This window comes from Phragmites australis, chromosome 13, assembly GCF_958298935.1.
Source record: "Phragmites australis chromosome 13, lpPhrAust1.1, whole genome shotgun sequence".
Lineage (NCBI taxonomy): Eukaryota > Viridiplantae > Streptophyta > Magnoliopsida > Poales > Poaceae > Phragmites > Phragmites australis.
Window position 1 is genome coordinate 12,235,928 of NC_084933.1, and position 17,339 is coordinate 12,253,266.

General features: G+C 40.5%; 2 protein-coding genes across 6 annotated transcripts; both read left to right on the forward strand.

The window, feature by feature from the left end:
- Nucleotides 1-2,182: 2,182 nt before the first annotated feature.
- LOC133889180 (protein PUTATIVE RECOMBINATION INITIATION DEFECT 1) lies at nt 2,183-11,913 on the forward strand. Of its 2 annotated transcripts, none has more exons than XM_062329653.1 (9): nt 2,183-2,648; nt 6,444-6,550; nt 6,632-6,816; nt 7,562-7,876; nt 7,974-8,943; nt 9,021-9,714; nt 10,108-10,388; nt 10,461-11,130; nt 11,402-11,913. In XM_062329653.1, exons 1-9 carry the CDS (start codon nt 2,229-2,231, stop codon nt 11,618-11,620), a joined length of 3,861 nt encoding a protein of 1,286 aa, XP_062185637.1. In that variant the 5' UTR covers nt 2,183-2,228; the 3' UTR covers nt 11,621-11,913. The 2 variants fall into 2 exon arrangements, with proteins under 2 accessions (XP_062185637.1, XP_062185638.1); XM_062329654.1 differs by having other exon boundaries at nt 7,562-7,867.
- A 248-nt stretch (nt 11,914-12,161) lies between these two features.
- Nucleotides 12,162-16,727, forward strand: LOC133888524 (uncharacterized). Of its 4 annotated transcripts, none has more exons than XM_062328801.1 (11): nt 12,162-12,388; nt 12,523-12,599; nt 13,114-13,258; nt 13,572-13,881; nt 13,987-14,109; nt 14,203-14,315; nt 15,065-15,154; nt 15,471-15,558; nt 15,637-15,692; nt 16,253-16,304; nt 16,452-16,727. In XM_062328801.1, the coding sequence occupies exons 1-11, from the start codon at nt 12,254-12,256 to the stop codon at nt 16,496-16,498; spliced, it is 1,236 nt and encodes a 411-aa protein (XP_062184785.1). In that variant the 5' UTR covers nt 12,162-12,253; the 3' UTR covers nt 16,499-16,727. The 4 variants fall into 4 exon arrangements, with proteins under 4 accessions (XP_062184785.1, XP_062184786.1, XP_062184782.1 ...); XM_062328802.1 differs by having other exon boundaries at nt 13,987-14,103; XM_062328798.1 differs by having other exon boundaries at nt 13,572-14,109.
- Nucleotides 16,728-17,339: the final 612 nt, after the last annotated feature.

Consider the following 17,339-nt stretch of genomic DNA (forward strand, 5'->3'; position numbering starts at 1 on the left):
CCAAAGGTTGCAGACGCACTGGTTGGGTTCCATGGTGACGTCGAGGACGTTATCATCGGCGGAGCCATAGATCCACTCGAGGACAGAGTAATCGGCTTGAACCTAGATGGGATTGGTGGGAACAACCGGTGCAGAATCGTCAATGTGGTGGAGCGGATCGAACTTGCCGTAGAGGGAGGTAAAGAAGTGATGAACCCATGGCTCCTTCAAATACGATCAATACCACAAATAATTCTCAAACCATACAAGGTCTAATTACAAGAGCACGTGCACAACAATTAGACCACAAGGTGAACTTTTTTCTCGCTATTCATACTTCCTTGGATGAATTACTACTAAATTCTTATGATATTTTATTATTTAGGAACATGAGAGAAGCATCGTAATCTTACCTTGACATCACCCCTCGAAGGTCAAGTCTACTCGGACTCGAGGTTGAGATCTAGTCGTGGTCGTGATCGAAGTTGTTGTTGTGGTCGTAGTCAAGTCTCAGGATAGCACATCAGTAAAACGAGTATAACTCTCTCATACGAAGTCTGTTTTAGGCGATCTTAGATATTCTGGAAAGCTTATGATAAGCCATTTTCAATAGATATGAGTTCGATCAAATATTTCTTATAGTTTAATCAGAGTCAAAGAAATAAGATGTTGCACCACCATGTTGGACCTAGTTGGGTCTTGTAATCGTGTCGGGGTCGGAGTCCAGGTTGTGTACACATTTTTTCATGGCTGCATAACCCTAGGTCGATATCCTCATGTCCTCCTATAAATATACAATAGCTGTCATAGTTTAGATTCGGATTTAGCTTAGATTTCTATTTTAGACAATTTCATCGTTTATCGGTTTGTTAAACTCCAACTCGAGTACTTCATTGGTAATAAGCAATATTCATATTGCATCTACCTGTTCTTGCTTATGTTCTCGATTCGTTGGTAGAAAAAGCCTTCTTAGTGAGGTCAACCATGTCTTAGCATGGATGATAATTACGAAGTAGTGGTGTAGTGGTTGCGATGGTTCTTGATCTGTTTTGATCGGAGCCTTTGGATCATCAACGTCGAAGTTCCACAAAGCGACTTATCATATTACTTACGGAAGACTGGGCATCCCCGCATCAAGAAGGAAGCCCACTTGTTGTAGTTCGAAGTGTTGAGGTTGAGGACGACCGGGAGGTGCATTTGCATGGAGATGGTCATGTAGGGGCTCGCCATGATTGGCGCGACGGCGTTGGTGGATGCGTCGAAGGAGCCGGGTGCGGACATGACGCAATGTGGGTGTTAGAGACCCACGACACGTACCAGCATGCTGGGAAGCAGGAGCGCGTCGCGTGAGACGACGGCGTTGGGCAGCGAAGAGAGTGCGCATCGTTTGAGGCGGCGACGCTGGCAACGGGAGGGAGGGAGGTCATAACAAGTAATCAAACTGATATCATGTAGAGAGATGGAAGATGGCATAAGACACCACACTCGCCGAGAGGCTAGGTGCATCTCTATTGTAGCCAAGATGACAAATAATCAAGCAACAATCATGTACAATGATTCTTAATTAGAGATCCTTAATTAGAGGAGGTAGAAAAGGAAATTTATAACTGTACAAGATATTGCTGCTAATAGTAAGGCGTTTGGCAAATTTAGCGGCTCACTTATGTGCCAAATATGCCTCGCCAATTAGGAGTAATAATGTTTGGCTTTCTCAAGCCCCTACCTTCTTGCTACAATATTTACAGTTCAATTGTAATCTTGTTGATTAATGAAGGGAAGTCGCTCTTGATCTTAAAAAAAACCCGTTGACGAAGGCTATTTTGACGAATAAATTCTCCTAAGGAAACAATCATGAATATTAAGGTTTTTTTTGTTTAAGCTTTTACAAGTTATTATTTCTCCAAAAATCTGCTTTTAGTATATGCATATCCAGACTTTGCTTCTGACTTCTTAAATTTTTATAGTATTAAGACTGTTTTTACTTCTAAAAATCATAGTAAAAAGCCAATAAAAATATATTATTTATTTCAGAGAGGCAGCGGTTAACCTAAGCCCAAACAAATATCATAGTAAAAAACCAATAAAAACATATTATTTATTTCAGCTTCTAAGAGGCAGCGGTTAACCTAAGCCCAAACAAATATGCCTAAATCACTCCCACTCTCGCAAAAATACGACGCCTAAGTGCGGCAAAAACCAGTAGACTCTGCTCGCCCAATCGCTCGAATCACCGCAACCCCTTTGCACTCATGGAATCCGATGGCGACGAGGCGCCGCCGCACGCGTGCGGCGTGGGCCACCGCGCGTCGCACTCGCTGCCGACCTCGGCGGGCGGCCGCGTCTGCCTCTCCTGCGCCGCCGCTCTCCTCTCCTCCGCCGCCTCCGCGCCGTCGCACCACGTCGCACACGCGCTCGCCACCCTCTCCCTCGCGCTCGCCGACCCGGCCTTCCTCGCGCCGCTCCGCGCGGCGCACCCGCGCCTCCTCGCGGCCCCGCTCGCCGAGGCGCTCGCGGGCGCCGCCGCCCGCCGCGACGCCGCGCTCGCCGTGCAGGCGTGCGACCTCGCGGCCGACCTCGCCGCTGCCGTGGGCGCCCCCGCCGCCTCAGAGCTCGTCGCCCGCCTCGCCCGCGTCCTCTCTTCCGGCTCCCTCGTCAAGCACCTCCACACGGTACGTGCGCCGCCCCGGCCAATCACATTTTCGTGCTACGCTTGTTGTCTCCGAAAATTCGAGCGTTAGAATTTAGAAATGGTTCTGAACGTGAGGACATTGTGAGAAGATAGGTTTTAGAAGTCTGATTCTACGCTGAGTAGGTTGGTCAAATGTCACTGCACGTAAAAGTGCTTGCCTGCATGTGGATACACATGATGGCATTTCAAGGTTGCTCAGCAAAGCTTGATGGCCTATTTTGGTTTTCTTTTTGGGCATTTTGATGTTGCTCTTGAGGTGCCTTTCTTTCTTATCCTTTTGTTTTTACTGCCTTAGACATCTTTGCAGCTTAACATCATGAAAATGTACACTTGCATGTATGCTCTAAATTACTGAACATGGATGGAACGTTTTTCGATCTAAAGTTTGTGAACTCGCCCAGTCTTAATCTGAATTTTAGAAGATGCGACGTGTGGGCGATGCCTTTTATCCTTTGTTCTCATGCAGTAGCGTTGCGCAACATGCAACTATACTTGTGACCGAAGATTGTAACTTGGAATAAGTAGGGCTAGCTTTCTAGTTGATGCAGTTCATCAGTCGAACAATTATGTTGTGGTGCTGAAGTCACCACATGTTTTAGTGGCTTCTTATTATGTCGACAGAAGATTTATTAGAGCTATTGCACTAGATATGGAAGTTGATGCTGAAGAAGAGTTATGGGAAATTGCCAGCCTTCACATAACTGACACATTCTACATTCTCTTATTTTTCGTTACTCCTGACAGGATAATCTTGTTTCCTATAATTACTTACATTGTCATGTTTCAATGCTTTGTGCAAAGGCACTGTTCAGATTATCTCAATTTCAATAATGTGTTGATTTTCTATGAATGCGATATATATATATATATATATATATATATATATATATATATATATGCTATTCGCACTGCGCACATCCCCCAGTTACAACCCGAAACACTGTGAGTTACAACTTGTTAGGTAGACTAGTTACAACTTTACGTCCAGGAATGTATAATTGCAACACGAGAAGCTAACAGTGTGAGTTACAACTTGTTATTCGCACTGCGCACATCCCCCAGTTACAACTCGAAACACTATGAGTTACAACTTGTTAGGTAGACCAGTTACAACTTCACGTCCATAAATGCATAATTGCAACACGAGAAGCTAACACTGTGAGTTACAACTTATTATTCGCATTGCGCACATCTCCCAGTTACAACCCGAAACACTGTGAGTTATAACCCAAAACACTGTGAGTTATAATCCGAAACACTGTGAGTTACAACTTGTGGGTGTGCGCAGACATGAACTACAGTGAGCATAACTGTAGAATATACATACAATATATATATATATAGGAAAATCAACATACTTGCGCTGCACCGCTGCGGTCGCCTGAGCTAGCATCTTCCCGTTGATGCCTTCCGTGAGTCAACAAATCAAGAGAGCCAATCTGTTGATGCCACGTACACATTCAAACTCACCCACCAGAGTTTATTCGAATCATTAAAATGCAATATCTCTAGGACCACAAATCTGATTTTTGATCCGTTTGAAGCATATTGTTGGAAAAAATACACTTAACAAAATGAGATCCATGAAAGCTATATTTTGATGAAGTTTTATGATCGTTATACAGTTGCAACATGGTAGACATTCAGTTGCGCTTTGTGTTATTCTACGGTTACAACTTAGGTTGTAGTTGTGATTCAGACACAATCGAGTTATAATATGCTGAACATCATAGTTACAACATTGTTCAGTATGGTAGACACTCTAGTTACAACATTGTTCAGCATTATAGACACTCTAGTTACAACATTTTCGAGTGAGTACTAATTACAATATGGTAGACACTCTAATTACAATATGGTGAACAATCTAGTTACAACATGGTGAACAATCTAGTTAAGATATGTATTGTCGAGTATGGACTAATTACAACATAGTATACACTCTAATTACAATATATTGAACAATGTAGTTATAACATTATAGTTGCGCTTTGTGTTATACTGCAATTACAACTTAGGTTGTAGTTGTGATTCGGAGACAGTCGAGTTACAACATGCTGAACAACATAGTTACAACATGGTAGACACTCTAGTTACGATGATATAGTTACAACATATTAGACACTCTAGTGACGACAATGTATTGTCGAGTGAGTACTAGTTATAACACGGTAGACACTCTAGTTACAACATGGTAGACACTCTAGTTACAACATGGTAGACACTCTAATTGCAACATGGTAATCGAGTGTGGACTAGTCATAACATGTTAGACACTCTAGTTACAACATACTGAACAATATAGCATTTCGTGACTATGAGTTCTATCAATTACGACAAGAAACGCTTCTAAGATACAATCATATCCATCACGAATTACGATTAGTTACAAGTGGGTTCTCCACAAAGTTTTCGATACTTGCGATAATTTTTTTCATAATTACGATTGTTGTTACTATATAGTTGAGATCGTTTATACTACTGAATTACAATCAGGTATTATTCACTGAAATTTCATAGAATCACGATCCTATTCGCTACAAGTTGCTACCAATTACAATGAGTATTTCTGGTTACTATCATATACAACACGAATTATTATCATTATGGTTAGGTTACCTAATAAGGTCTACTACGAGTAACGATCAATTATTATTTAGTTACAACTAATTATCACGCTTTGTTGCAATAGTTATAACTAAGAATAGTTGTGATAATCGGATAATGACTAATTTGAACGTCAGTTGTGACCTGTAACAATGCTGAGTTACGATGGTTATCACTGAAAATAACGTTAAAAATCACTGCAGTTACGATGAGATTGGTCAAACGATTACGACTAGTTTTAAACATGTCAGTTACGACAGGTTAGTAACTATTATTGATGCGATGGTAACGACAATTAGGTTGTCAAAGCTCCAAAATTACTATTCCTGCTGATTGTAATCAATTGCAACTTCCTCTGCTATTCGATTACTACCATCTTCTCTGTTATCTCTCTCAAATGGGTACGGCTCTGGGTACGCCCGAGATTTGCGGGATACATGTTGGCAATAGGTGGGAAGCTAGGTTGGTTGGTGGGCAGGGTGTCCTGGCTAGGTTGGTTGGCGCTCAAGGAGATGAACTGGCTCCATGAGTTGGCTAGGCGCAACATGAACTATAGTTGAGCCTATGCACATTACACACACACACACACACACACACACACACACACACACACACACACACACACATGAATTGAGCTACAAACTGAGAGAACAATCAATTAAGTCATGTCAATGTTATCTTCTTAGTTTGATTGTACCAAACTTATATATAGAATAATCTGTGACAGGGTTATACCACTAAATAGATTAGCAATAGTTAATAGGATGCTTAACACACCATTTGAATTAAACATACTACTCGTGGCAGGGAAAAGCTTAACCAAGCGCAGAATCATTATAATTGATTAGTGTCCCTCCGGGAGATGTGTTCAAAGGTTGCCCCAGAAGTAACACCTACAATTAGGTTTCAGGGTGTGGTTGGAGGATGATCAGCTTGCTTGCCCTGTTACAGTAATTGTGGTATTGGACTATTGCAATTTGTTCGTTTAAAGTGGCCTGCAGTCCTTTTATCTCATCATTTGACCGAGGCAGACTGGATCTATTAAAGATGTGAGGCACCGTGGTACTTCTCTTGTAACTTTTGCTGAAGTAGTGGTGACAATATTGTTGTAATTTTCTTGAACTGATTTATCTCCTCATGTCTGAATATTTCTTATATGTCAGTGCAGGTACATTGTTTGGGGCTCTTGCTAAACTCTACCAAAGATGCTGCAGCATATATAGGAGATAAGCTTTCTCTTTTCTTTAACCTTGTCAATGATCTCCGACTACCAAGGTGAAGACAACTGAATTCTGATGTTTATTTCTTACCTTCCAAACACCTCATCTGGCAGCATCCTTAACTTCCTCTATACAGCGATGAAATTCGTGGAGAGATACTCTTCGTGCTATACAAACTCTCTATATTAAATGCCACCCCGTGGGACAATGTATGTGATAATGGAGATGTGGACCTTTCAGCAATTGGAAGAAGCTTGCTTCAACTATCACTTGAAGTCCTACTCAAAACTCAAAATGATGCTGTTCGCTTGAATTGTGTTGGTTAGTATATTTCTTCTCTTTGTTTAATACAAACAATAGTGTTTTAAGAAATGGACGGATTATACTAGCTATATATTGTTGACTAAAAAAATGCAGTATTAGCAATTCATTTTCTCGAATAATTGTTAGCCTGTTCTAGTGCTATATGCAAGTTGATACTCCATCCAGAAAAAAAGATACCTGATGTTTGAACTTTCATGTTATCCAACAAACAACTCTGACTAGTAGTTTTTGTCACAATTTATACATAAAGGTTGCTAAGTTCCTTGTGCCTAATCTACACATTGTTTCGTATGAATATTCTAAATATAGAAGCCACAATTAGTCAAAGATTATAAAGTTATATGCAAGCTTCACATAGTTTGATAAACTTGAGAGTGGTGCAAAAAGACAACATGCATACATATATTGATGAATGCACCATTTCTGAAGTTATTTAAGACAGGTACAAATGAACTGAGCAAGATTCAATACTTCAGAGTTCCTTTAGTTTAAGAGTTGGTTGAGGGAGGAAAAGAATTCACAATGTTGATTGAGTACCTTCAAATTGTTTTCAGCAATGAAATTCCTTGCAGTAATAAGAAATTTAACTTCATATTATTTGCACTAATGAATTTCGGGTTTGCCTTCAGATCTCCTGTTATTCTAAAAGAAAAAGAATTTCGGGTTTGCTTTTTCTATAATTATGAAATGACTAGCTCGTTCTCCAATTGTTAGTGACGTTCCTTTTTTTGGACTTCTGCAGCATTGCTCCTTACTTTAGCAAAGAAGGGGCCCTTTGACATTTTGCTGCTTAGTGATCCGAGTTCAATCAACTGTGTAGAAGGAGAAGAGTCCACGCAGAGAGATTATATGTCCCTAAATGCTTCTCTTGTTCTATTTGCTGAGGCTATCAAAGGATCTCTGCTATCTACTGACCTAGAAGTTCAGACAGGGACATTGGATTTGATCTTTCATTTCCTGTCATCTGATGCAAATATTTGTGGTCTACTTCAAACTTTGATCGATGAAAATGTTGCTGATTATGTATTTGAGGTTCTCAGGTTATCAGGTACGAGAGGTAACCTTTTTGCAGTCATGAACTACTTTCTGAAAGCTTCTATGCATTACAAACCATGAAGATTTACCAAGTTGAACTTCTGTTATACATTCTTCAGGAAATAATGATCTACTGGTCATTTCCTCTATTCAAGTACTATCACTTTTAGCCAGGTCAGAGGAGAAATTCAAAGAAAAGCTTGCCATTGGACTTTCTACTCTGCTTCCAGTTCTTCACTATGTTGCAGAGATACCATTTCACCCTGTCCAATCTCATGTTTTACGACTTGTTTGGATTTGCATGGTCAATTGTTCTGGTATTCTCTCACTGCCCCAAGAAGAACAGATAGCCTGTACTTTGACTGCAATTTTGAGAAGAAACGGCAATGGCGAACTTGGCATGAGTTCTGAAACCTTTATTCTGGTTTGCTCAATATTAATTGAGATTCTGAAGTCACCTCATGCTCATGATATTGAGAAATTACCACCATTTATTGAAGAGGCATCAAAATACGCGATATCTTCAACAATATTGCACGAGTATGATTCTATGCTCCTCGTTCCGCATTCCCTTCTTCTTCTGAAAGAAGCACTTATATTCTGCTTTGAAGGGAGCAAAGATCATATTTCTGGCAAGAAGGATCTTGAGGATAGCATCATTGAAACTTGTGGAACAATTTTATTGCATTGGCTTGAAAGTGCTGTTGTTGATGGTAATGATGAAGAAACATTGGCAGGGATCCTTCAGATTTTCCAAATTATTTTGTCAAGGACATCTGACAATAAGCCATTCAAGTTTGCTGAGTTGCTTGCGTCATCATCATGGTTTAGCTTGTCATTTGGATTCATGGGCTTATTTCCTACTGATCATGTAAAATCAGCAGTATATCTGGTCACTTGTTCAATTGTTGACAGAGTTTTGGGTTGTAATTATGGGGAAGCAATTAGAGATGCATACATTTTTCTGCCATCAGACCCTACAGAATTGATGTATTTGCTTGGGCAATGTAGCTCAGAAGACTTCAACTTGGCATCATGCCAATGTGCTATTCTTGTTATACTGTATGCCTGTTCATTCTACAATGAAAGGTACTAATTTGCTGCTGCTTTCAATTCACCATTTATAAGAAAAGAATGTTAATATAATGATTTTTTGGACTAATCAGGCTTGCTGCTGACAACCAAATTCTGGCTTCTGTTGAGCAATATATCCTCCTCAATGGTGGGACCTTCCCTCACGAAATTAATGGTTCTGTTATGCTGACGCTTCTGGTCCATCTTTATGCCTTTGTCAGAGGCATTTCTTATCGCTGCAGCATTCCACATAGCCCAGAAGCCGAGAAAACTCTATTCCGTGTAATGACACGTAGGGAGTGGGATTTGCTTGTGATCCGAGTTCATCCAGTGGCAGTAAAATGGCTCTTTCAGAAGGAAGAACTTATGGAACCACTCGCCTTGCAGATGCTTAATTTTTGTAAAACTTTTTGTGAAGATGAAACTGTCATGCTTTCAAACAGCAGTCAGTTGTTGGACATACAAATGGTTGCAGAGCTGGTACTTTCTGGAGAAACCAGCATCTCGCTTTTGCTGGTGTCCTTACTGAACCAGATTGTAAAGGAAGGTACAGAAGATGAGGTCTTCTCAGTGGTCAATGTTATTACTGAAATCCTCATGATCTTTCCTTGTACGTCGGATCAGTTTATATCATGTGGTTTTGTCTATGCTCTCCGTGGTATATATAGCTCATCGTACCCATCAAGGATCAAAACAGTTTGTTCCTGTTTGATCTTTAGCATTTTATATTCAGCAAGAGCACTGACATTCTCTCAGGAAGATGAATGGCTTGCTCTTACTGTGAAGGTACTCTTGTTCTGCTTATATGAGTTGAAACTTGTAATTTACGACGCAGAGCTTACTTTAGTTAAATTTACGCATATACTCTTTGGCTGATTACTAATAGCTCTATAGGGTCACTATCTTACAAATGCATATCAGACAAGAAATCTTTGCTTTTTTAACTGTTGTCCTGAAACTTGTAAATACTGCTAAAAAAAGAAAGTCAAGTATAGTACAGGAGATTTAAACATAGCCTGAGTTAGGATTTCCGAATCTTAGGGATCCCACGTCCTTAACCCTTAGTCTCAGTTTGGGTCAAATCCAAATTCCAAAAAGAAAAAAATTGCTAGCAACTATATCAATTTATTTTGTTGCTAATAAGATAATTTGTCTAATTTAGAAACCACTTTTTTGCAGTTATTAGAGTTTTTCAGTTCTGGTATTGATTATGCATCTAGTGACCAAGAACACAAGATATTGATTGGGATATTGTGCCTTATTTTGCATCATTCAGCAAACAAAGTTCTTGTTGAGCCAGCAAAAGCCATAATCTTGAACAATTCTTTGGTTTCTTTGATGGATGCTATAGTACATGAGGCTTATGCGAAAGGCCCATCTTTATTTCAACACAATCAGGAGACAGCCTTTGGGGAATTCCTGATTCTTATACTTCTGTTGGTGTTTTTCTCTCTAAGAAGGTATGAAGATGGTATTTGCATGCTTCATTTTATTTACTTTGCCTATGCACTGATGGTATTCTGTTTTCTCAGTTTGAATGCCATTCTAGAGGTACGTATTGACTGGCAGGACTTCCTTCAGCATTCAAATGATGCCCAGTCTTTCTCTGTTCTTGGCATTCCATGCCATGATTTATGTTGTCTCATGCACTTCGGCCCATCTTCTATCAAACTTATTGCTTCACAATGCCTGTTGGAATTGCTCACAAGAATTTCAGATCAAAGAATCTGTCTTAATGCTGAGTTAAGATGCTCTGTGAAATATCTGAAGTCCATTATTGCAGTGATAGAGGGTTTGGTCTTCAGTGAAGACAGTAAAGTTGCTGGAAATTGTGGTGCCTGTCTCTCTGTGATTTTAGGTTGGGAGAAATTTGGAAGCCAAGAGAAGACGGCAGTCAGAGAATCTAAATGGTTTAGGCTAATAATGGAGGAATTTGCAGTTGCCTTGACTGCTCCTGGTCTGACGTCCAAATCTTTCACTAATCAGCAGAAGTTTGCAGCAAATATAGCTGTTTCATTGCTCAAACTGACCCAAGTGCCAGATTGGCTGACATCATTGTTTGATAGTCATTTGATATCTGGTATTGTTGCTAGTCTTTCTGCTCGGAATGTTACTGCAGAAATTGTCAATCTCTTCAGTGAGCTCATGGCTAAGAAATATCTTAGTCAAGAACACATTGTCATTCTACATAACTTGTTCCAGGTTAGTACCAACTCCCTTTATAATCCTACAAAGTACGGCGCATAACATCGCATAATCATTCAATCAGTTTGGCAGGATTATATCTTTTTATTAGTTTATTTTTTTAATTCACCTGATGTGGTGTGATTTAGTTTAATATTGCTAAAGACCTGTGTACAGCCTGCATTTTGTTCTTAGAAGGGAACTGATGCTGGCTTCATACTAAATCTGAAACATGTGGTTGATCAAAGAGCCGGTTCCCTCCAGGTTAACTTTGTATATCACGGTGCAGGTGTGCAGAAGACAGGTGTATGAGGGAAGTTCGAAGGCGCAATTGTCAGAGCAAATGGTTGAGAAGGTCGTAAGAAACACTGACGACGTGCTTGCATTGCTCTTTGGCCTGATGCCGAATCAGTATGCAGACTCGGGCGCAGTTCAAGGGGAGCAGCAGAAACTCCTGCGTGAGATTGATTTGTTCTTCCAGGAGTCAAGCCGGAGAGAACAGCATTAAGGTCAATGATATTCCAAGTTCCCCCCCTCGGTACTGTCTGCAGATGTTGTTAAGCGAAGTTCATGACTTCAAGCTCTATGATTCTAGGAACTAAGTCAATGATATTCCAAAAAAGGGGCCAGCAATCCCTGTTCCTGAGAAGTTGCATGTGTCTTGGTGTAGGAAAGAAATGTACATGTGAATAGCATAATATAGGATTTGTTCCATTCCACTCTGACCTGACATAACAATCATCAATCCAATTTGTAAGCCATATTCTTAGATGCATGCAATGCAAGGACAATTTCACCACAGGTGATGATCCAGGTTCACTGGCATAATTTGGAAATGCATAGTCTGGAATGAACCAGCTCAACCCGGGGCGTGGTCCGATCCTGGCTTCGCCCTGTGAGCCGATTCCATAGTGCTCTTAAATTTTCGATTCTTTATAAATAAATATATATAAATATATATATAACAGTAGGAATTGGTGATAAGGTTGCCTTTTTTTGGCAGGCTCATCAGAGCACGCACGCTTCGAAGGCCACGCGCCCCTCCTCCCCCCCCCCCCCCCCCCCCAAAACCCCATCGTTCCGTTCGTCCCTTCCCCTCCGCCTCCCGAACGAGAGGAAAGCCACAGGTCCTCCAATCGAAATGAAGCCCCAGCAAAACCCCGACCCCCCCGCGCCGCCGTGGACGAGCCCTCGCCCGGATATGCGACCGCCGTGGTCGCTCCTCAGCCCTTCCTTCTCCCGCAGAGCGTTCCCCGCCGTCTCCGAGCAACCCTGCGTACGCCCTTCGCCCCGCCCTGTGCTGATTAGTGCGCGTGTCGCTTGTACTTTTCTCCCTTCTCCCTTTCTTGGCTGAGACGCGTGTGTCCCTGACGCGATTTGGCGGTGCGTGCGCTGCATTCTGGTGTTTAGGTCACGCTCCACGAGTGGTGGCTGGCGAGGGTGGAAGGGGACGAGCGGAAGATCGCCGTCGCCGGGTTCTTTGAAAGGTGAGTGGTTCTCGACTCTCGAGAGGAAGAAAAAAAGAGGCATCGTTGTGGCTGGTATCTTTATTTCACTGGAGGTCCGAGCTTCATTGGGTGAGAATCGGTGCGAAATAGTTCCAAAAAAATAAATAAAATCCTGGGTTGAGTGATCTTGTTGTTGCGGGGCACTGAGGTTAGGAAATTGTCGACCTGGGTACACATTAAAATAGAATTTGGAAAGTTGGATACCTAGATTGAGTTGATGCCATGTACACAAGAAAGATAGGAAAATGCGAGTAATTTTTCTCGGATTTCACTTTTCATGTTTATGCTGTTTGTCGGTTCTTTTCATCCTTGTAGACTTGAAGGAGATCAACATTTCCTGTGAGTGAAGCACGGTTAAGCTTTTAGTAAATCAACCATGCTTCTCATGCATTTAAGCACACTTAAGCTCTTCCGAAGTTGCCTATTTTTCTTCTTCAAAGTGCGAGGATTTGACTTCTTTTAATAAAAGTTACCGGTTGCTCACTTCTGACAGGAACCAAACAATCCAGGCATTCTCTTCTGCACCCATCGCAAAGCGCCATGAGGCTTGTACTCTTGAAACTGAAGATGGGATTGTCGTGTTCATTCATGGTTCACTGAACACTTCGCGAATGCTTGCCAATGAATTTCCAATTGAGGTAAGCACATCTTGTTTTGTGTTTCTTGTTTCACAGACGCATCCGGTTGGTCAGTTTTTCAAGGAACTACTGTACCATAGTCCTGTTGCTGTCATGTTCCACCAACCTGTATTGTGATGCTGCTTCTGCATTTATATGGAAAGTTGACAGAAAGTTATTCTAGATTGAAGCAATATCTACTTTCTAGAAATGTTAACTTCCAGAAGTTTTGTCCAGTTGATAACTTTGCTCAAATTCAGGTCCAAAAAGATCTTCAAGTGATGCTTTTAATCTATATGAATGAATTGGCCTTCACTGCAAACCATGCATGCAGGTCTGCGAAAAATTCATAATTGGATTTCCACACTGGTGGGACAGGTGCAATGAGCGTTATCCCAGGACAACACGCTCATGCACAGGATTTCAACCAAGCTCTTCTAACACTACCAATTCACAAGTGGATTCAACTCAGTTTTACTTGGAGAAACTTCAGCTAGGGAAATTTGTTGATTCACTTGCATCTTCTTTGATGAGCAACACTCTTAACAATGCTAAAAGTTTCTCAGACAATGATGATGATGCCTTCCGAAACTCTTCCTGTTTACCAAATGGAGCACCAAGATTTGAGGAATACACTTATGATGGTGATATTTCAACAAATGAAGAGGCTTTTGCTTCAAATGATGATTGTGAAAGGTACACAAATGTGTCTATGGAGATGGATAATGTGGAAACAAACTTGATTGCAGGCATCACTTTAAGAGAAAGAAGTCATGGTGACATTGAGACTAATGTATCTTTAGCTCCCATGGTGGAATGTACTAATAATGAGGGTAACGAATGGGCAGACAATACTCCACCCATAAGTACATGTAAGAGCAGATTGTTAAGATGCTGCTCATATTTTCTCCTACAAATATTTCATTTAGTTGATGTTTCTAAGAGAGTGGATTCTCTTAATTTAGGCTGTCAAAAAACTCCAGTGGCTTCATTGAAGAGTCAAGGTTGCTGGAAAAGAGCTCGGCGCATATCATTGAATGAGAATTCAGTTCAGTCAAATGTGCAATCTCGGGAGAAGGTAAGTTCTAACTTCTAAATCCTATTCCTCAAAAAGTTTTGATGAATCAATCATTGTTTGAACTTCATTTTGTTAATGTAGTTAAACATGCTGGTACATAAAAAGTCAGGCTATGTTGGATAGCTATTTCACAAAAGTATAAAGACATAACTGTGACAAGTATAACAGTTATACTGACCCAATACTTCACTAGATCTTAAACTAACAACATTATGATATATAATCAACAACTCAACATAATGGATCATCTTTATTGAGCCACTTCAAAACTTTAGCTCAACTACTGTAATAGGATTCCATGAAAGCTTATCATAGCTTGTTTTTGGTGTGGCGTTCCCCTTCTTATGTTTCTTGATTAATCATTTACAAATGGCACAGTCTATGTAGCATTACTGCATTAGTAGGATGGAGCAGATTCAGCTAATATCTTTATTATTTAATTCTCTGGCTTCAGATTTTGTTCACTTTATGTGTACATCTTTATGTAGCAACATGTTTATCAAAGTATTAACCTCATTTAGGAATTGCTTAGATTGGTATACACCTCACATATAAGATCTCTAGAACTACCGATTATCGTCCACATAATCTAGAACCATGCAAACTAAGAGGCATCATGCACTGTTTTATATGTTCGTGACTTTGTGATGCCAGGTTCATATTTATCACATTTCAGCTTGTGATCCTAGTTATGCTACTCATTATATGCATATATAATGGAGTTAATTGCTCTGTGCCTTGGAAAGCAGCCTGTAGGCCCATCAAAGGGGCAAAGATCTGCGCATGAAAAGTTGCAGGGTGCTACTAGATCTCCAATTACCATAAGCTCAGTTCCATATGTAAGTGTACAAGTTATTTCTTATCCTTTTCGTTGTTAAAAACTTCAAAAAATCCATTGATTGCAGGCTTTACTGAATAACCTTTTGCACTTGTGATTTGCTGACGGGATAGAGATCTATAATTATTTTGCTTCCGATCAAGCTGTTACAGAAGTGTCATTATGTTTGAAGTACATATTTTGTGATTTTGTGACATTTATTGGAAGTTAAAACTTTCATTGTGATCTTATGTTGGAACTATATATCTTATCTCAGTAGCATGGGATATTTTGATATTTATATCTATACTTATTGCAATGTTCATGAATCACTTTAGGCCCACCAATCTCCGCTAACTCGTGGTAGGGCTACGTCGTTGTCAATGTCCATACCTGAATCTTTGAAACTGAGAAAAACCAGATCAGGTACGTCTTTGGTTGTTCAACTGTGCTGTTTCAAATCATATATTCATTACCACTAAAGAAATGGAAGCTCTATTTCAGGTCGTGTGATGGTACCCAGATTGGATGCCGGATGCCAACGGATTGTCTACGACTGTGTTAGTAAAAAATCTCTTTCCATGTTTTATGATCCTGTCCAAGATTACCTAATATGTGATATCTTCGACTTGACCAAATTAACTTTTCCATTCCACTAAAAGACTGAACAAAAGCACATTTACCATTGCGAAGGTGTGCAGGGAGTTATATGACTATAATAGAAATTATCTTCACAGCTACAAGTATAAAATCTGGTGATTCACTATCCTATGATAAACCCCTGTGACTTAGCTGGAAGAAGTAATGTGCACTTGTTAAGTAGAAGTGTAAAACCTTAGTTATTTAGTTAAGTTCCCTGTCCTATGATTTATTTTTCAAACTTTAGTAGGATATAGATGCATCCTTTAATTTTTTTAATCAGCAGAGGATAAGTTTGTTATTGTGATGGTATTTTTCTACGTGAGACAATCTCAAGGCAGGTTCAAAGAAGTGGTGAATTGTCAAGAACATAAGCCATGCAGCATCCAACCTGTTCTCTGAGTCTGTGCAATGTGTTTTCGCGAGCCCTTTCCTGTGCTTAGTAATTCCCATCACTCATCAGATGTCTTCTTTTTTGTAGGATGGTTCTATTTCTGGTGTCATTGGCCTAGATTCGCCACCGCCAGCCAAAGGTCTGTTCGAATCGCTTATTGTTGTATAATTGTATTCTATTGTCTTCAAGAGTTTACATTTCATATTTCTCGAGAACCGTTTTAAAGAAAATCGAGTAATGCCCTGTCAAGTTTTGATGTCATGTAACATGTGTCCTTTGCTTGCAGGAAGCGTGGTAAAGACTTATGTAAGGAGGAAGAAAAAGGATCATTGAGCATCGAGCATCTTTCGGACGTAAATCACTGCTAATCTGTGTGAAAATATAACAACTTGTTGGCAGAATCTTGTGGTCGATGTACCGTGTAATTCGTGAGAAGAAGGATGTGATGGCACACTGTATGCACATCCAGGAGTTTATTTTAATTAGCTCTCGGTAGATCCTGTGTATAAGCTATGTCTGCTGATCCTAGTCTTTGTTATGGATTGTCGAAGATTAAACATGAGTACTGGTGCCAGTGCCACCGCTTGCTGCACCTCTTACCTATGGTCGCATGGGCAGGGGCAATGCCTGCACCAGTTTGTAGCCACACCTAGGTGGCTTTGACGAACCAGCGTGGTTGCAATTTATTGGCACATCAAGGCGAAGGGGTTCAGAGGCTTGGGTGTCACACCATGGTGAGCAAGGGGAAGCAAAGCGAGAGGAGCTGATGGTGGCACAAAGCCTTGCGCTAATGTTCGTCATATAACCAAAATGTCAAAATTAGACATTGTTAAGGGTAGTTTGATACAAACTAGAAACCAAGCACGACATACAACCATATACCCTCTATCCTCGCTCATGCACCTTTCAGACATACAACCATATACCCTCTATCCTTGCTCATGCACCTTTCACTTTTGACTTCCAAGTGCCGTTCGTTCAAGGTTTTAAGGACTTGTTTGGTTTAAGGCTTTATGCTTAAACTAGTCCTAGCTACCAAGTAATCTAAAGCCCCATTTGGAGCGTATGAATTTCACAAAAGTTCTACATGAATCTCACATGAAATAGTTCAATTTTCATAGGAATTGGGAAAAATTCTCCTAAAAACCGAACGGACCCTCGCGTCGCTCACCAG

Bases quoted from the DNA above. Each gene is read 5' to 3' on its own strand.
- LOC133889180 (XM_062329653.1), top strand. From the start codon at position 2,229: ATGGAATCCGATGGCGACGAGGCGCCGCCGCACGCGTGCGGCGTGGGC. The intron at 7,877-7,973 runs GTAACCTTTTTG...TACATTCTTCAG, and splicing joins CAGGTTATCAGGTACGAGAG to GAAATAATGATCTACTGGTC. The intron at 9,715-10,107 runs GTACTCTTGTTC...ACTTTTTTGCAG, and splicing joins GGCTTGCTCTTACTGTGAAG to TTATTAGAGTTTTTCAGTTC.
- LOC133888524 (XM_062328798.1), top strand. From the start codon at position 12,254: ATGAAGCCCCAGCAAAACCCCGACCCCCCCGCGCCGCCGTGGACGAGC. The intron at 13,259-13,571 runs GTAAGCACATCT...CCATGCATGCAG, and splicing joins CCAATGAATTTCCAATTGAG to GTCTGCGAAAAATTCATAAT. The intron at 15,693-16,252 runs GTTAGTAAAAAA...TCTTTTTTGTAG, and splicing joins AACGGATTGTCTACGACTGT to GATGGTTCTATTTCTGGTGT.